The sequence below is a fragment of the Melospiza melodia genome, chromosome 1 (genome assembly GCF_035770615.1).
Source record: "Melospiza melodia melodia isolate bMelMel2 chromosome 1, bMelMel2.pri, whole genome shotgun sequence".
Taxonomy (NCBI): domain Eukaryota; kingdom Metazoa; phylum Chordata; class Aves; order Passeriformes; family Passerellidae; genus Melospiza; species Melospiza melodia.
This window is the reverse complement of record NC_086194.1, coordinates 11,312,670-11,329,276: the sequence shown is the minus strand read 5'-3', so window position 1 is coordinate 11,329,276 and position 16,607 is coordinate 11,312,670. Positions and strand designations below refer to the sequence as shown.

Genomic DNA, 16,607 nt, shown 5'->3' with positions numbered 1-16,607 from the left:
CACAGGCAAATAAGTCATTTATTGAACTGAAACAGTCATATTCATACACAAACACACACACACATATATATATATATATATATGAAAAATGTAAACAAGTAATGTTTACAGAACTGGAAACTTCCCTGGTAAGATACAACTTTGAAAGACCCCAGCTGAATGCAGACTCAAAGGGCAAAAGTATTATCAATGTACTATACTTAGTCTATAAATGTCAAAATATACTTGAAAACACACTTTGAGGCAAATTAGGTGACTTGTAAATAAGAACAGAAAATACAAGAAGAAAATACAGGAAATTTCCATAATTAACATAAGAAACAAAGATCTTGAAGTTAAAAAACTGTAAGATGAATCTGAAGCTATGGCGACTAGGGAGGCACAAATTCTGTAAGTTGCTTGTTTACAAGGGAAGTTAAACAAGCAACTTACAGAATTTGCCAAGAGGTAAGTTGAAATCTTTACTATTGGAGCAACCTAACATACAGTTGGCAATTATAAAACTACCTCTTAATTCAAAACAGTTATCAATGCAAGCTCAAGACAGACAGGTTGATCTCAATGATTCCTTCTGCCCTTACTGGAAGATAATTTATTTTCTTAAATTGCCTTAGTAGTAAATGATAAGAAACATTCTGCTTATAATAAAGCTATGTTCAGACACTACAATGAAAGGTGATTTCTCATTGATTTAAAGGTGATTTAAGATATAAATAATTTCTCACAGATGATGACATATCATCACTTTGACATACAGGACAACACACTGCAACTCTTCATTTTTTGACATCAATTAACTCTATAAAAGCTTTCTACACTCTGCTTGTAACAGGATTCTTTATTCTCTCAGCACATCAGCGTCAGTTTTGGTTTCACACGACAAGGAGCCGCAGCCCCGGTGTCCTCATTAAGGCCAATTAAAGGCGCTGCCTCGGGCCGGTGCTGCCACCTGCTGGTGAGCGGCGGCAGCGCGGATCCGCGCCGGGAGGAAGGCACGGCTGGGACGAGATTTTGGGCGTATGACACAACAAACACGGAATGCTGGCCTCGGGATTGAGATGTTTGGCATCTCATTATATTGGCATAGCGCATTAGGAGTTGATCTGGTGAAAAAATAGCTGCTCTGTGAGCGCCAGACTCCTCAGATACTATTCAGCCAGAGGGTGTTAAAACTTATGGTTGAGGACTTTAAATCATCAGTGTTAACAACTGTAACATCCAATTTACAGAAGTGATGCCAAGGGCCTATCAAAATACTAAATACTTGGCAAGTTATTCAAACAGACATTCAGAAAAGGGAAAAAAAAGTTTCTTCTATGCTGCTTAATGTCAAGAGATTGTTGCAGTGTTGATTAGAGGGTAATTTAAAAATATTTTGCCAGCAGATGGTACAATAAAAGAACAAAAATAAAATTCCTTAAAGTATGTCTCAACTGTAAAAATATCAAACCCCCCCCCATCTCTGGTCAGTCTGCATTCACCAGTGAAACACCTTCTGTAACAGAATTACCCCTTCCACAAATGAAAGCCTCAACAGGCCTGGCCACTGAAAAGTAAAATCACTTTTGAGACTGTCAAATTTAGGGTGTATTTGGTGAAAAAGCCTATGCCAATACTAAAAACTCATACATTCAAGGTACAAAACAGAGACAGCTGATACAGAAGACAAACACAAATATAAAGATGATTAAAAGCTAGAGTAAGAGTGACTGAAGAGGTTGCACAAGATCTAATCCATTCCCAAAAAATGAACTTTGTGCTAGTTTATAGGTCGCAGCAATAGAAGCCAAAACACCAGCTAACAGTTTTTATAGTATGCACCAACACCCAAGGTCAACATCATTTGGTCTCAGCAAATATATGGGAAAACACAAGTGTCAGTCTTGGTCATTTCTCTGAAAAAAACATCCTGAGACAAAGCAGTTAATCAGCTTGGGGGAAAATGCAAGCACCGATGGATACAAAACCTTACAACTTTATACAGCATTCTAGGAAAAGTGATAGAAGAATACAAAAGTGATGAGATGAAACAATTCTAGGATGTAGGCCACAAAATCAGGGTTACTGCTTGATCAGGAGAAGATGGCCACTTATACAGGATGATTGTGAAGCACCAAGTAATTTATCAAGCTCAGGAGTCCAGGGCAGATGGGGTTAAAGAGGTTTTTGGTTATATGTAGGCTATGAGAAAATTAAACAGAGGGTACTGCAACTCAATCATAATGTAAATTACACAATTAACAAAAAAATGTGAATAAATACTTGGGGTTTGTATTTTGAGCTAGGACTAACAATCATATTTTATTCTGAAGAAAGGAGGTGAATTTTTTTCTGAAACAGTCAAGCTCACACATTCACAAGTCAAGAAAAGATTTGCTTCCTTGGGTAAAGTATTTCCAAGTTACACCTGCATTTTCCATGTATCAGAGCTCCAAAACCAGAAAGTTAAGTGAACACCAGAACACAGATTCTCAGTACTACGTTTATCCATATTAAATAGTAGTCAGTGTAACAACATTAAGCCCAAACCGGTAACTAAAAATGTTACATCAGAATCACTGTTTTGACAGAACATGGCAATCAGTGCCTGTACTTTTATTTCTTATTTTATGCAAAAATTAGAAGCTTTCAAGAGTAAAAATTAATCCTTTTGTATGCACTGGTTTCAAAGGAGTAACCTTTACTCCACAGTCAGTACCAAGACAAGCAGAGGCAATCTGCCAGATCCACTGCATTACAGCAATAACCTCAAACTGCAAGCATAACCAATGCCAAAAAGAACCTCATACCCTAAAATCACCTTTAATTGTAACAATTTTTATCAAGACTTACCATATGAGCAATAGCACACCAAGAGCCCTGGCTGCTGTTTTGGAAATTATGTACTGCTGTGCTACATTTGAAGGACAACTGGGGGTTTTTGTGAAAATCAGTCTCACAAAACAGGAATGAACTCAGCACCTCAAAATGCACACAGGAACAGTTCTGGGCAGATTTGCAAATTTTCAAACTTTAGGAAAACCTGTGAAGGAGCTGTCACTTACTCAGTGTGGCCCTGAAAGACATTCACAGAATGGATAGAAGGATCTCTGAAGTCCCACAGGCGGAAGGTGGTGTCGCGGGACGATGTGACCACGAGGCGCTGCGTGGGATGCGTGCAGCAATGCGTGAGCTCCTGGTCGTGCCCTACAGCCACACATCGCAACGTGTCAGGTCATGAAAATAACACTTTTCACTTCCACATACACTTGGAATGACATGCTGATGATTTTTTCTCTTTTTCCCAAACAGAAAGGAGTAATGGTCATTCTGAACTTTAATCCTGTTACTGCTCTAAAAGTTTGGAAATGTATTTGAAGGCAAAACCCACACTACTTATTTCACATCCAGTAGTGTAGGTTATTGCTGCTTAGCACACCATGAACACAATAAAAGCCTTTTGCAAGAGCTAAAATTCAGGTACATTCAATTTGAACAACTGTTTTTTCACAGGTTAAATCATAAGCTTAAAAGAAAACAAATTCATGCTCAGAGGATTTACAATTTCAATTACAAATTTGCAATTTCAAAAACTATTACAACACTGAGCAGATGGTACACGCATCCTGCTCCAGAGAAACAACTTTCTTTTCTCAGTGTTTTAGTATCTAGGAATAATCCCTCATATAAAAACAAACCACCAATTTAATTTTTTTTTTTTTTGCAAGTGAACAAATACCTGTAAGAGAATGGACAAGTTCCGAAGTCTCTACATCATACAGATTTGCTGTCCTGTCCCAGGATGCTGTCACAGCTTGCTTCCCCCCAACAAGCCAGTCAGCTGCTATGACCACTCCTTGGTGGCTTTTCAGTGAGGTCAGTGGGGCTCTGACAGTGGGGCAATCACTGGAACCATCTCCATCTCCATCAGGTTCATCTTTATCTGAGATTTCAACTTCATCTTCTCCAGACACTTGCTGTAAAATGCAAGGGGAAAAAAGGTGTAGAGTAAAAGGGAAGGAATGTCTCTAAGTTACATTTTGCAGTGTAAATGCTTCCCAATCCCCTTAATGTGAATGTGGGAAAATTAATTCTGCTGCACACTGCCTATTCCAGTACTCACTATCACAAACTTAGTTGAAGGAATATAACCAGTAAGTTAAATGCAGTTTTCATAACTCCTTTTAACAACTTGCTGATGTGCAGCTGAGGGAACTGGAGGTGCTCAGCCTGGAGAAAAGAAGGCTCAGGTGAGACCTCATTGCTCTCTACAACTCCCTGAAAGGACAGTGCAGCCAGGGAGTGTCAGTCTCTCCTCCCAAGGAACAAGTGATAAGACAAGAGGAAGTGTCCTCAAGTTGCACCAGGGCATGTTTAGACTGGATATTAGGAGAAATTTCTTCACCAAAAAGGTTATCAAGCCAGGGAAATGGTGAAATCAACATCCCTGCACGTATTTAAATAATGTGTAGATATCACCCTTAAGGACATGGTGTAGTGGAGGGTTTGTGACAGTGCTGGATTAACAGATGGACTTGATGATCTTAAGAGATTTTTTCCAATCTAAATAATTCTATGTTTCTACTTAATTTTAAAATCTCCTCCAAATTCTTTAGCTCTGAGTATCAGTCCCCTTTACTATCTGGTAAGTGTATTAACCTAGAGTTTCATTGCAGCACAATTCCAAGGGACTTTTCTCCTTTCAATTTTTAGAGGTAGGAAGCATCTAACAAGACACTAATTATGTTAATCTTTGGGAAGACAATAATTTACAGACATATTTTTATTCATCAAAAATCAAATCATTACAGCAATATTTGTCTGTTGGTCAATACACAGTCATCATGCAGGGCTGATGTAAACAGGACACAAAATAAATTCTTTTGCTCATCACTAAACATCATTCTCTGAACTCCTTTTACACTTGCACAAGACAAAAACATCTTTCTTTTATGTTACCTGGGGGTGGAAAAGATAACATTTGTATTTTCTTTGAGAATGGAGATGCCAAATCAAATACACTGAATCGAACATTTTCCCTTCAGAAATCTGTCCCTTTTTACACAGTCAACTCTTGCCCCTACTTAGCCTACTGAGAAGCTCATGCTATAAACTATGTTTTCTTCACAATTTAGTAAGGGTGCTTTTAAGTAAAATAAGCATTTAACAGGTTTATACTTTAAATTAAATACTGACTAAAAGCCCTGGGGACAACAAAATCAGACAGTGAGATGTGTGCTGGCAAGGACTGATTAGAAATCAATGAAGACTCAAATAAATGCCAAAATTAGAAGTCTTTACCATCAGCTTTCAATCCACAGCAACTACAGCTAATACAGGCTTCTCATTAAGTTATGCTACAAAAATGTAACCAGTTTAAAAAGAACTTCATTATTACAAAAAAGAAGTTATTTGACTGTTCATTTGCAGTTCATTTACACATTTACTACCTTGTACAAAACGTCAATTTGTCTACTTGAAGCTGTAAATTCTATTCTGCACCAAATGCTTTTGAAATCATGAGGGAGTCTATTTTCAAAGAAAAGCTGAAATACAGCTGATAAACTAAAACCTCAAAATCCCACCTTTGGCACTCCTGAAATCATGTAGTTTTTTAATTATGTGTAAATTTAACATTCAGTCTTATGATAAAACCTGTATCTGATGAAATTGCTGGCAATTAGTTCAGTGGCAGCAAGCTGATTGCTTACATTGGAGTCTGCAGTTGGCTGAGGTGTAGGCAACTGTACTATGTATCTCCAGATGTGAGCTGTCTGGTCTCCAGATGCTGTACACAGGAAGAGAAGCAAAAAAAAAAAAAAAAAAAAAAGGAAAGAGAATAAGTAAGAATATTTCCATGGGCAATAAAAACAGGCTTTAATATTACATTTAGCAATACTGTCTAAGTTGTACCTTTTTGTAACAGAAACCAGTATGACTTTATGGTAAGCAAGTCTCAACATCTAAAACATAAGTCATTATGCAAGATATAGGCAGCTACCAAATTAATCACTCCTACAGTGAAATATGCACTTGAGTATTACACAGCAGAATGTGAGTCTCACCCCTGCTCAGTATGTAGCATTTGAAGAAGGCATTTAATACATCACCAGATATTCATTTACTGTTGCTCAAAATCCTGGGGCTCTTTATTCAGTGATTTCTTCCATTAAATGCTTTTTCATCATGGTTTTAATGAGAAATCCAAAATAGCAAGTGTGAAGCTATTCCTCTTCTGCTTTAAAGAACCCAGCTTAACTAGTGGCAGTTTACAGGCTCAGAAGGCACCATGTGATTTTAACTCCATCTGTTTTAAAATAGACTTATTCATTATTAACTAAGGACAAACTCAAGATTGCCCTTGCTATGGTCAGAACAAACATGTTCTAATCTTGCAGGATTAGAACTGCTCTCCAGCCACTCCTCTCCAAATTTATACTTGTGCTCAACATTACTCTGTTTTAGCTGCAGCATCTGGCATTGAAACTTGTTAAATTTCATCCCATTAATGGGATAACAGTGCTCTCACTTATTTGGATCTCTCTGAAAGGCCTCCTGTCCCTCATGAGAATCAGCAGCACCTCCCAGTTTGGTATCACCAACAAACTTGGTAATGATGCATTCAACTCCTGCATCCAAGTCACTGATAAATCTATAGAACAGGACTGGCCCTAGCATTGATTCCTGAGGAACAGCACTGGTCATCCTTTGCCAGGCAGACACAGCCCCATTTACTGCAACCCTCTGAGCTCTTTCTTCAGCCAGCTGGCCACACAGCACACCATGAACCAGCTCATCCCACAGCTGGGCAACTTGTCCAGAACAAGGCAGAAGGACAGCACCAAAACCCTTACTAAAAACCAGAAAAACTTAATCCACCACATCTTCACCCACAAGGAAGGTGACTTTATCCTAGAAGGATGTCAAATTAATTAAACAGAACCTTCCTTTTGTGAACCCATGCTGACAGTGCCTGATGACTGCATTATTCATTAAATGCCTCTCAGCAGTACCCAGTAAAATCTCCATAATTTTTTCAGGAACTGAGATTGGATTAACAGGTCTGTAGTTCCACTGGTCTTTCCTCACATCCTTTTTGCAATATTGGAGTAATACTTGTCAGAAGAGACCTCTCCAGACTCCCAAGAACTTTGGTAGGTAATCAGGAGAAATCCTGCCATAACACCCACTAGTTCTTTGAGTACTCTGGGATGAATTCCAGAACATTCACCTGATATATGATTCTAAGTGTCTGGTTTGGAGCAGACAAGCACAAATGACAACATGACATGAAAAACACAGATGGCAAGATCTAGCTCTGATTTGTTATGCCTTCAAATGTAAAAATAATTCAATCAACAAGGATGCTGACAAGCAATAGGGAGAGAGGTTAAAACTAGAACAAACTAGCAAATTACACTTATTTTCCATCAATATTAACATACTTAACATATGAAAAAACTTTACATACCTGTAAGAGCCACTTGCTCAGTGGGATGAAACTTTATGGAGTTTACTGCATGAAACAAAGCAAAGTTTTAAGTTAGTATACTAAAAGAATTGTTTCACAATATTTTATCATCAAAAGCATTGAAAAATCAAGTAGTCTTAACTTTTCAGCAATTTTTGGTAGTCATCTTTAAGGTGATATGAAAGTGTAGTATCAAGGGAAGCAGCTACAATTGAAACAATTGAAAGCAGCTACATAAAACACAATTTTCTAGCAAGCTATTTCCTGAATCTAATACATGTGGTTCATGTTAGAGAGGACAGACAAACCACATTCAAATCAAATGCAAACTGACAGGGGATAACACCCTGGATTTCCATAAAGACAATTTAAGTATTCATAATTATTTCTAACTCAATGAAAACTTCCTGTATGTTACCATCAACATCCTGCTTATTACTCAGCATTGCAAGAACAAATTCCTGAAAACCTGATGCAAGTAACACAAATCAGATTTCAATCCTGCAACCATATGTAATCAAAACAGGATGTCCTACAAGAATTCTATCAACTAACAAAGCTCTTTATTTCATTTCAGAGAATTCATTCAAAACAGAACTTAGAACTCATTTCCATCCGTTTTACAAGTAAAATATATGCATATGTTGTTGGGAGAGCATGGTGTAATGAGTCTAAAAAATACTCCTTAAACTGAACCAACTTTATGGTGCACCAGCTGCTGGCACCCAACACCTTTGCACCACTTCAAATCAACTGTCAAACAAAAAAGGTTTTATTACATAAAAAATATATTCTTTCTATTATAATTTATAGGTGTATATAGTTATATAAAATGTACATACAATACAATTTATCTTTCATTGTTGTTCAAACACAGTTGTTTAAACACAATTGTTTAAATGCAGGTTAGAACTTCTTATTTTCATAGTTATCCAAACATCAATTTTTAAAGAAAACTACCAGCATGAAAGTTCAAGTGAGTGAAGTTTTCAAACATGACTTTATAGAACTTAGAGGTCCATGCAGCAAACAACCTGAGATATCTCAATGCATTAAAATGTTACCAGTTGTTCCTATGCATTTATCTTTGTGCTGCAGGAGCTAGAAGTCATGTAGCAGGAAGCAAAAGTACAACTCACAGCTGAAGCAGTTCTAGAGAATTTAATTCTATTTCTACCCTTGCCATGAAGTTCGTGTGATGTGCTGAGTTATTTAACCAAACAATCCTGGTCAATAACTGGGTTCCTCACTTTCCCAGGGTATGATCACTCAAGTGCTCAGGTCACAACAGCAAGTTAAAGCTATGGAAAACCTCTCCAGTTTTGGTCTATAAAATCCTGTATTCTAACTCATTAAGAGGCAGAAGGGTGTTAATCAAGTTCCTGTCAAATTGGACACCAAAAATTAACATCAAAGACACTCACTGCACTGCACCTCCCCACCCAAAGAGGGGTTTAAAAAACAGTTTGCACAATATTCATACTGGTATAAAGAAAGAAAAATACCTATATTTAATTAACTGTCTTAAAAACATGATCTTTGCATTATGCAGCAAATGGCATCTTAAAAAAGAAGCATAAAAAGATATTCACCTAGCATCTGTAGTTCTAACCCAAATATAACAGAGATCCTGCAAGACAGCTAATTTCTGATTATATAAGCTCCTTTTGTTCTCCACATGCACAAGACCACAATGAGTTATGACATTTCACTTCTGAGTGTCGTAACTGTGCCTGTAAATTTCTTTATATGGACTTGTTTATTCATTTAGCATTTGCAGAACTCTCTTAATGTGCCTCTCCAATAAAGAATCATATTACAAAACGTTCTCTGTATGAAAATTAGTGGAACTTCACAACTGACTTTTTAATGATGTTGGCAAAGCTGCAAGTGAAACCACAATAAACATTTCTGTAGCTGGCCAAAACACATTTCCCCCTCCCAAGCTCTGTTCCCAGTTTTCACAACATGCCCTTATCTTACCTGAGCCAACATGCCCTACATACTTGACAAGGCACTTCCCTGTTTCTATGCTCCACAGCAATGCAGTGTGATCTACAAAGATTAAAAAGCAGCTGTAAATAGTTAAAAACATATGTTTTTCATTTTTACCCTTTCAACAAACAAGTTAACTTCCACTGTAGCACATACCATATGAAATAGATTTTAAATGTAGAACTCTTGACTACCACTTTATATACAAAATATTTTCTTATCATGGTACACAACTCCCCCAAAAAGTAAAGGTGCTGTCCTAATCAGATTAATTTGTAGCAGGGCAAATTGAAAGGCAAATTCTGTATAATGCTCCAGCTGTGTATCATGAGACTCAGGGACAAAAAAAAAAAAAAAGAGAAAGCACTCCATGGTGAAAAAGGCAGCCACTACAAACAGGAATTCTATGCACAATCTATTTACTTCCTGCATGGAAATCCCAAATGCACACAGGTCACTGCAGAGCACTAAAAAAATTAATTTAAAAAGGAAATCACTCCAAATGCCACTCCTTTATCCTGCCACACCCAAAAATAAATAATTAATTTCAGTATTTAAGTGGGTAGAACCTTAAAGCTGAATTGGAGAATTTCCAGGAGGCTTCTAGGTTAAATCAGGACAAAGACATGATGTCCCACGCAAAGACAAAATGTTTCCCCTCAGCAGGCACATAAAAGTTGTAACAGTTCAGTTCAAGCAGCAGAGATTTCTGGTCCATAAATATTAAAGTTTAGTCAATACCTTCAGCTTCAAAAGAATGTCACTTCAAATTGACTGATTCTATCTGGTTATTATTTATTTTCTTAATAATTTTCCAAAACTATACAAGTCTCTACATTGATTTTTGGACTATAATAGATTTAGTGACTTGTTCATTAGTACTTGTACCCCCTCAAGTGGAAGGAATAAATCTAATAAACTAAATAGGAATGAAAATTAAGATATTTAGCTGCCCCAGTGTCCTGAGGCAAAAGACAGAATGCAAGAATACAAGAATATGCCAACTATGACCACATGTACAGCTTCTATAAAACAAAGACTAAACAATGTTAGGACAGAAAACCTGCAGGGATCTCTGTATCCAGCCATATGGAATTCTGTGCCACAGGCCTCCTCAAGCAAGCAGCTCCCCATCCCACCCACCCACCCCCCCCAACATGCCAGAGCTGACTAGGGAGAGTGTGACCTGCATGGAAGTGACTGGCACACACTTGAGGAAGACCAACAAGCATGCTTGAACCTTCTAAGGGAAAGGAAGTTCCAATTTTAAGAATTTTTCAGCTGCAGAACTTCTTTAAAAGGACTCTTTCAGTGTGAAGCTCAGTTTTTGAGTATGCTTTGGATCTGTATTTGCTATAGCTTAGGGACTTAACCAGAATTTTCTAAATATTCATGCAATACAAAACTTTACCAGCAGATGCAGTTCCCAACACCACTGGCTGAGTTTTCGCGACACTGACATCCCAAATACCATCCCTGTGGCCAACATATTCCTTTACCAGCTGACAGATTGCCCTTGATGTTGTAGTTTTAAAACTGGATACAATCTGAAATAGCAGAGACACCAACATTTTTTTTTCCACATCGATGCAAGATTAGGTAATTATCTCACAGATAAAAATAGATATTAACTTTTCCATGGTTCTTCAATATTCTGACAAATCACTACTGTCAAAAATGTGACAACTGATGGTAGGAAAGTGAGTTTGGATGCAAACATACCTCTCTTTTTTTTTTTTCTTTTTCAACAGCAGCCCTTTTACAGAATGCAAGACAAACTATTCTGTACTACAATAATGCAATCTTATTGGAATAAGGAGTTGTACAGTTGCAGAGTGCATTTCTCATTCAGTCTGGGTAAGGATTTTAATGGAATAAAAAAGGAGAAGAGCAAACCCAGCAAAAGACCTTAAAACTTTCCTTGCTGTTCCCAAACAAGTACATCTGGTTACTCAGACAGTCCCTGCTAGCCAGTATAATGACTTTGAAAAAAAATGTATTTATTATATAACTCTAGTAAAACCCAGAAACATTCCAATTTAAAACACTCACTGCTGCTTTTCTTTAAAACTACATGAAGCTAATCAAATCAAACATCAACCTGAGAGCATATGCCTGTTTATTTGTGTAATGAAGCTTTTAAAAATAGATGTCAAACTCATCTAAACATTTGATAAGCATGCTCCCTCAAAGTGAAGCTACTAGGGGAAAAACAGAGAAGGCTCATTAAATCCAAATTACTACGTGCATAAGTAATATCAAACAAAAGGAAGAAAAGTGTAGTAAAACAGTAAAACTACAAGTCACTACAGTGCAGGAATGCTCAAAACACTCAGCATCTACAGAAAGGATGCAAATGGCAGAAATTCTGCATTTTCAGATAAAGGAAGCGCAATATTAAAAAAAAAAAAAAACGTTTCTCTTGCTGAACACTTCCAGAGACAATTGAAACCAAGAGTCATGAAAGATGGCTTTAAAAAGTTAAGACCACCATTACCAATACCCTATTTTTACCCTATGAGTCTTGAAGCTCCTAACTCTTCTTTGAGAAAGACTATCGCAAAAGCTTTGTTAAACTGAAACAAAAAGACAACTTCAATTTATCAGTGTTTTCCTCAGCATGGAATTACAGGCAGGTATTTGACCAGTTAAATCAAAACCTTTAAATACATCAACACAAATCACATTAAGACTTATCTACAGCTTAGCAAAAGTTAGAAAGTTAATTAAGTCTACATTTCGGATACAATAAACTATGGTTAAATCCCATTAGTTTCTGGTATTAAAATAGAAGGTCTTAAGTATGCCATTAAAGCAAATTACTTCAAAAAAGATTTTTAGAGCTAGAAGAAAATCTGCAAGAGCATTCCAAACCCTTAGCATGTCAACTCTCCAATGACGAAATGATAATGCCCTATTTGAATTCCAAATTATCAGCTAATATGCATTTTGGTTTCACAGCAGCAGAAGGAGCAGTCATTACAGATGCAATGAAAAGAAAATAGGCTAATGGTAAAGATTATTAGTTCAACCATACTGCAGAATTTCCTCAATTTTGAACACCATCCTACAGATACAACTTTGAATACAGTCCTCAAATTGAATGGACTCATGTATGAGAAGTGGAACAGCTGAATTAAGTACTAACAGGAAAGGACTAATACAGCACTCAGCTCAAGCTCCAAACTTGGTATTTTCCAACTCAGCCTGTACTTGCATTCTATTCTGTCTTTCTAATGTTGAGTCAAACACCCACACAAAAGTTTTCTAGGAGAAGCTAAACCCTACCCATCAACAAACACAGAATTTCCAAAACTGATGGACAGTGGTTTCACTGATCATTTAATGGCAAGGATGTAAAACTCCTTCTGAGGTATTAGCAGTCTTTAACTAACTCACAGAGGAGTTCAAGAACACTATCCAACATTAAACATCCTGACACAGATATTTACTCAACACACACTTTTTCCAAGCTTTTTTTTCCTTTCCTTTTTTGCTGCCCTTCACCTCACATACCAGTAACTGGATAAACTAGACAGGACTTGGACTACTTCCTGCTTTGCTAAACACACATAAACAATGTCCCAAGCCAGGAAAGGAAATATTTAAAGAACATGCAACTTGCTAAAAAGAGGTCTCTGTAGTGCAGAAAATTTCTGAAGTAACTTCTGTAGATCATCATACACAAATAAATGACCAAGCACATCCTGAGTGTGTTTCAGCTTTGCTTGTCCTCTTTCTTAAATTGATACAGTTTCATGTACTTCCTTCTACAAAAAGATTTTTTAATAGGAAAACAATTGTTTACTATGTGAACTAGTGAAAACTGAGCACAAACTGAAACAATTGCATGGCAACCAGAGAGAGGCACCCTGTAACAAAGTTTCTTACACAACCAGGGCACATTAGAAATAAGAATGAAAACTTTATCAACTCAGGACCAGTCCAGAAGCATTACGCTGTGCCTGATGAACAGAATGTCCTGTGAAGCAACTTTAGGCAGTGAGGTCAAAACTACATAGTCAAAAAAAGTTTTTTTCCTTTTAACTACTGGTGCATAAATACTTTTTTTTAAGAGACTTTATCCTGATCTAGACAAATCAGAGATCCTGGTATTTAGCTTGGATGGAGCAAGTTACATCATTTCAGCTTATTTTAGGACTCTGCATAAACAATTGATGCTTCCCTGATGTTGTAACAACTTTCATAAGCCAAGCATCATTAACAGCAGCCATTACATTTTGTTAACATCAAAATAGGGATTTCATATAGTGATTCTTGCATCTAAAACCAACTGCAGTTAAATTATGGAATCTTGTCCATTAACAGAAAAATTACTTTTATCAGCACCAAGTGTTAAATGTACCTCTTCAGGATTTAGACACTGGTGGAAAACCCTTCCTGCTAAAACCATGCTTTTCTAAAACGAGTTTTGCCAACTTGATATACAGCTAAGTGATGAAAAATATTCCAGTATGGAAATCTCACATGAAGGGCTTGAATTAAGAATGCTCACTTCAGCATTTTCTCCAAGAGAATGAACAGGTTGCTTCAGTATTTCTTACCTGTCCTACTATTTTTTACCAATATTAAAGCAGTCAAGGATCAGACTTCTCATTAGATTAAGCAAATAGTGAAAGTTTTTTTCAGGAAAAAAATGAATTCTATATGCACTGTCAATCTGAAAAATGTAGTTGTGTGCAATTACACAAAACAATTGGTTTGTAAGACTCAAGTCTCTTCTAATCTTCCACAAGCAAAAAAAAACCCAATCAGTGCAAAAAACCACATACCTAAGAACCCCCTGTATGGTAGCAGTATAAAGGCAGGGCTGAAGAGAAAACTTGTGACCTCCTACCCCAGGGAGTTTGGAACACAACCATTTTGGGAAACAGCATTGTTCATTCAATGCTCACAGAATGTACAGCCATAAAAATTTCAAAGCTGCTGAACTCTTAAAACTGTAAATGTGTTTTTCCTCAGACAGGGTATTGGGGAACTACATCCAGTCAGGGTCCAGATGGAAAAATCATGGTTTGTTAGAAAGTTATGTTCTTTCCTAACTCTTTGCCACAGTCTCTCTGTGGGTCAAAAGGCAATAGTTTACAGCCTTGACTCTTCTTTATGGGGAGGAAGGAGAGGTCCAAATAAAGCACTTCTGTGAGTGCATTAAGATCTCAAAGAACACACTGGACAGAGATATTCTCAGTGTTGTAACTTCCTTCAGCTCCTGTCTACTCCCCAGTACATTCTGACTCAAAGTTGCAAAATACATCAGCACATGCTGGCTACCAATTGATACAAGAGATGAGCATAATGTTCAGGTATTAAATTCTTCACGCTCCACTACTCATGGCTGCTTTGCTGTGCATGCATATCAGCTCCCCAGGAGTCTCCTCCTCCTCATACTTCCCAGCTTCCCATGCTGAAGCTATGAGATCTCCCTGTCTTGCTCAGGAAAAAATAAAAGTGCTACATTGCAAGGAAGTAAAAAGAAGACAAGGATTTAACACCTGCCTTAAAAGCCCAAACAAAAAAATGAACCCTATAAACAAAACAAAACAAAAACTAAACAAAACCAAAAAACCCACAAAACACAACACTAGAGGGTACTAATTCATAACTACATAGTAGGTGCCAAAACTATACAGCCCCTATTAATATCATGTTGTCACTATTTAAGTGGTCTCATTAAAGAATTTTCAAGTCATTAAGTCTTGAAGGAGGCACCTTTATGCATCAAATTGGCAAGAATAAAAGTTTGAAAAACAACAAAATAAAAAGGAGACCAAATAAATCACAGTAGCTTCAGTCTATTTCACCACCCTATTCCTACTCTCAAACTTTCATATTTAAGAGAAGGCATTTCCAAGACACCTACACCACATATCAGCCTGCATTACAGGTCACCACAGAGCTGACCAAACAGCTGGTTCACATTCCAGATTCCACTGTGGTTTCCTTACATTTTATTTAACCTTAATAATGTATCATTAAATTACTCTGATATAGAGAAAAAAGAGCAGCAGGTAAACTCTCTCCAAAAACTGAAAAAGAGGAGAGAGTGTGGGAAACAAAAATACCAGGCTGATGCAGATGTACAAAATGAAAAGCATCAGAACGGTTAACTGTGCCATACACCAAGCAAAAAAACATCACTAGCTACTGATGAGCAAGGCTTGCAATATAAAGGAAACAAATTGTTCTAGTCTCATAGCTAAAAATAAAAATTATTTTAAAAAGGAATGTGTAATAGTACACACAGAGGCGCCTACTTAAATCTCCATTTCAACTGTAATACCCAAATCTTATTCAGAAATCCACTAGCAAGTTCTCTATTTCCCTCAGAAAGAGAATTATTTTTTTAGTCCTGTTTACAAAACAGCACTCCCACACACACATGTGCACACTCTCTCCCCTCCAATATTCCTTCTTCAAAAAAGGTGAGCAATTATTGTAACAATATCATATGGTATGGTTGAAGTAATGGGTCACTGATGAATCCTAGATAAACATACTGCTCCTTAGGAGGCAGATTTATTTACAGACCAGCACTACCCAGCTTAGAGAAACCACAATTCACAACTTAAAGGACAGTCATGTTAGTTTCACAAGTACACATGGGTGAACAGAGATTAATTTGTCTCATACCTTGCTAGTAGATGCCTTGTAAGTTGTCTTTAATTTCTGAGAAAGCTGACTGGTACTGTGACTGGCTGTGGAGACAAATAAATTCAAAGGAAGATATTTCAAATACAGCATTAGCTTGTTTGTGTAAGTAACTGGTATTCATTCCCTTCAGTAACAATCAACAAAGTACAAAAAAGTGGATTCAAAAATACTGGTTTAGGATTGTTTGTGGCTCTCTTACCTTTTGTTTTCAGTTGTCCTTTGCTCAGCTCAGCACCATCAACTGTCTGTCCTTCACCTGCAAGGCGCTCGTTCAGTGTATCAATCTCCCGACGCACTAACAAACCCAGAAATTCACATTACTACAGAAACTGACTATCATTAATAACAGCATCAACACACTACTTAAAAACTGTTATGGTTAGTAAGTAAGGTATTTTATGCTAAGGAGAGGAAAGGAGATGAACTGGGATTTTATAAAAGCAGATTTTATAAAGCAAGACTCATGCTGAATTTTCCAGAGACCAACCTT

At 37.0% G+C, this 16,607-nt stretch overlaps 1 protein-coding gene across 3 annotated transcripts in view; it reads right to left on the bottom strand.

The window, feature by feature from the left end:
- The window catches only part of WDR37 (WD repeat domain 37), a 44,596-nt gene that overhangs the window by 14,478 nt on the left and 13,511 nt on the right, over positions 1-16,607 (bottom strand). For all 3 annotated transcript variants that reach the window (XM_063148183.1, XM_063148193.1, XM_063148201.1), the window contains 8 exons: positions 16,317-16,412; positions 16,097-16,161; positions 10,857-10,992; positions 9,434-9,505; positions 7,451-7,495; positions 5,691-5,767; positions 3,719-3,956; positions 3,045-3,186 (listed from right to left, as the gene is read on the bottom strand). In XM_063148183.1, the coding sequence (XP_063004253.1) occupies positions 3,045-3,186; positions 3,719-3,956; positions 5,691-5,767; positions 7,451-7,495; positions 9,434-9,505; positions 10,857-10,992; positions 16,097-16,161; positions 16,317-16,412 (871 nt within the window). The remainder of the gene's footprint in view (positions 1-3,044; positions 3,187-3,718; positions 3,957-5,690; positions 5,768-7,450; positions 7,496-9,433; positions 9,506-10,856; positions 10,993-16,096; positions 16,162-16,316; positions 16,413-16,607) is intronic.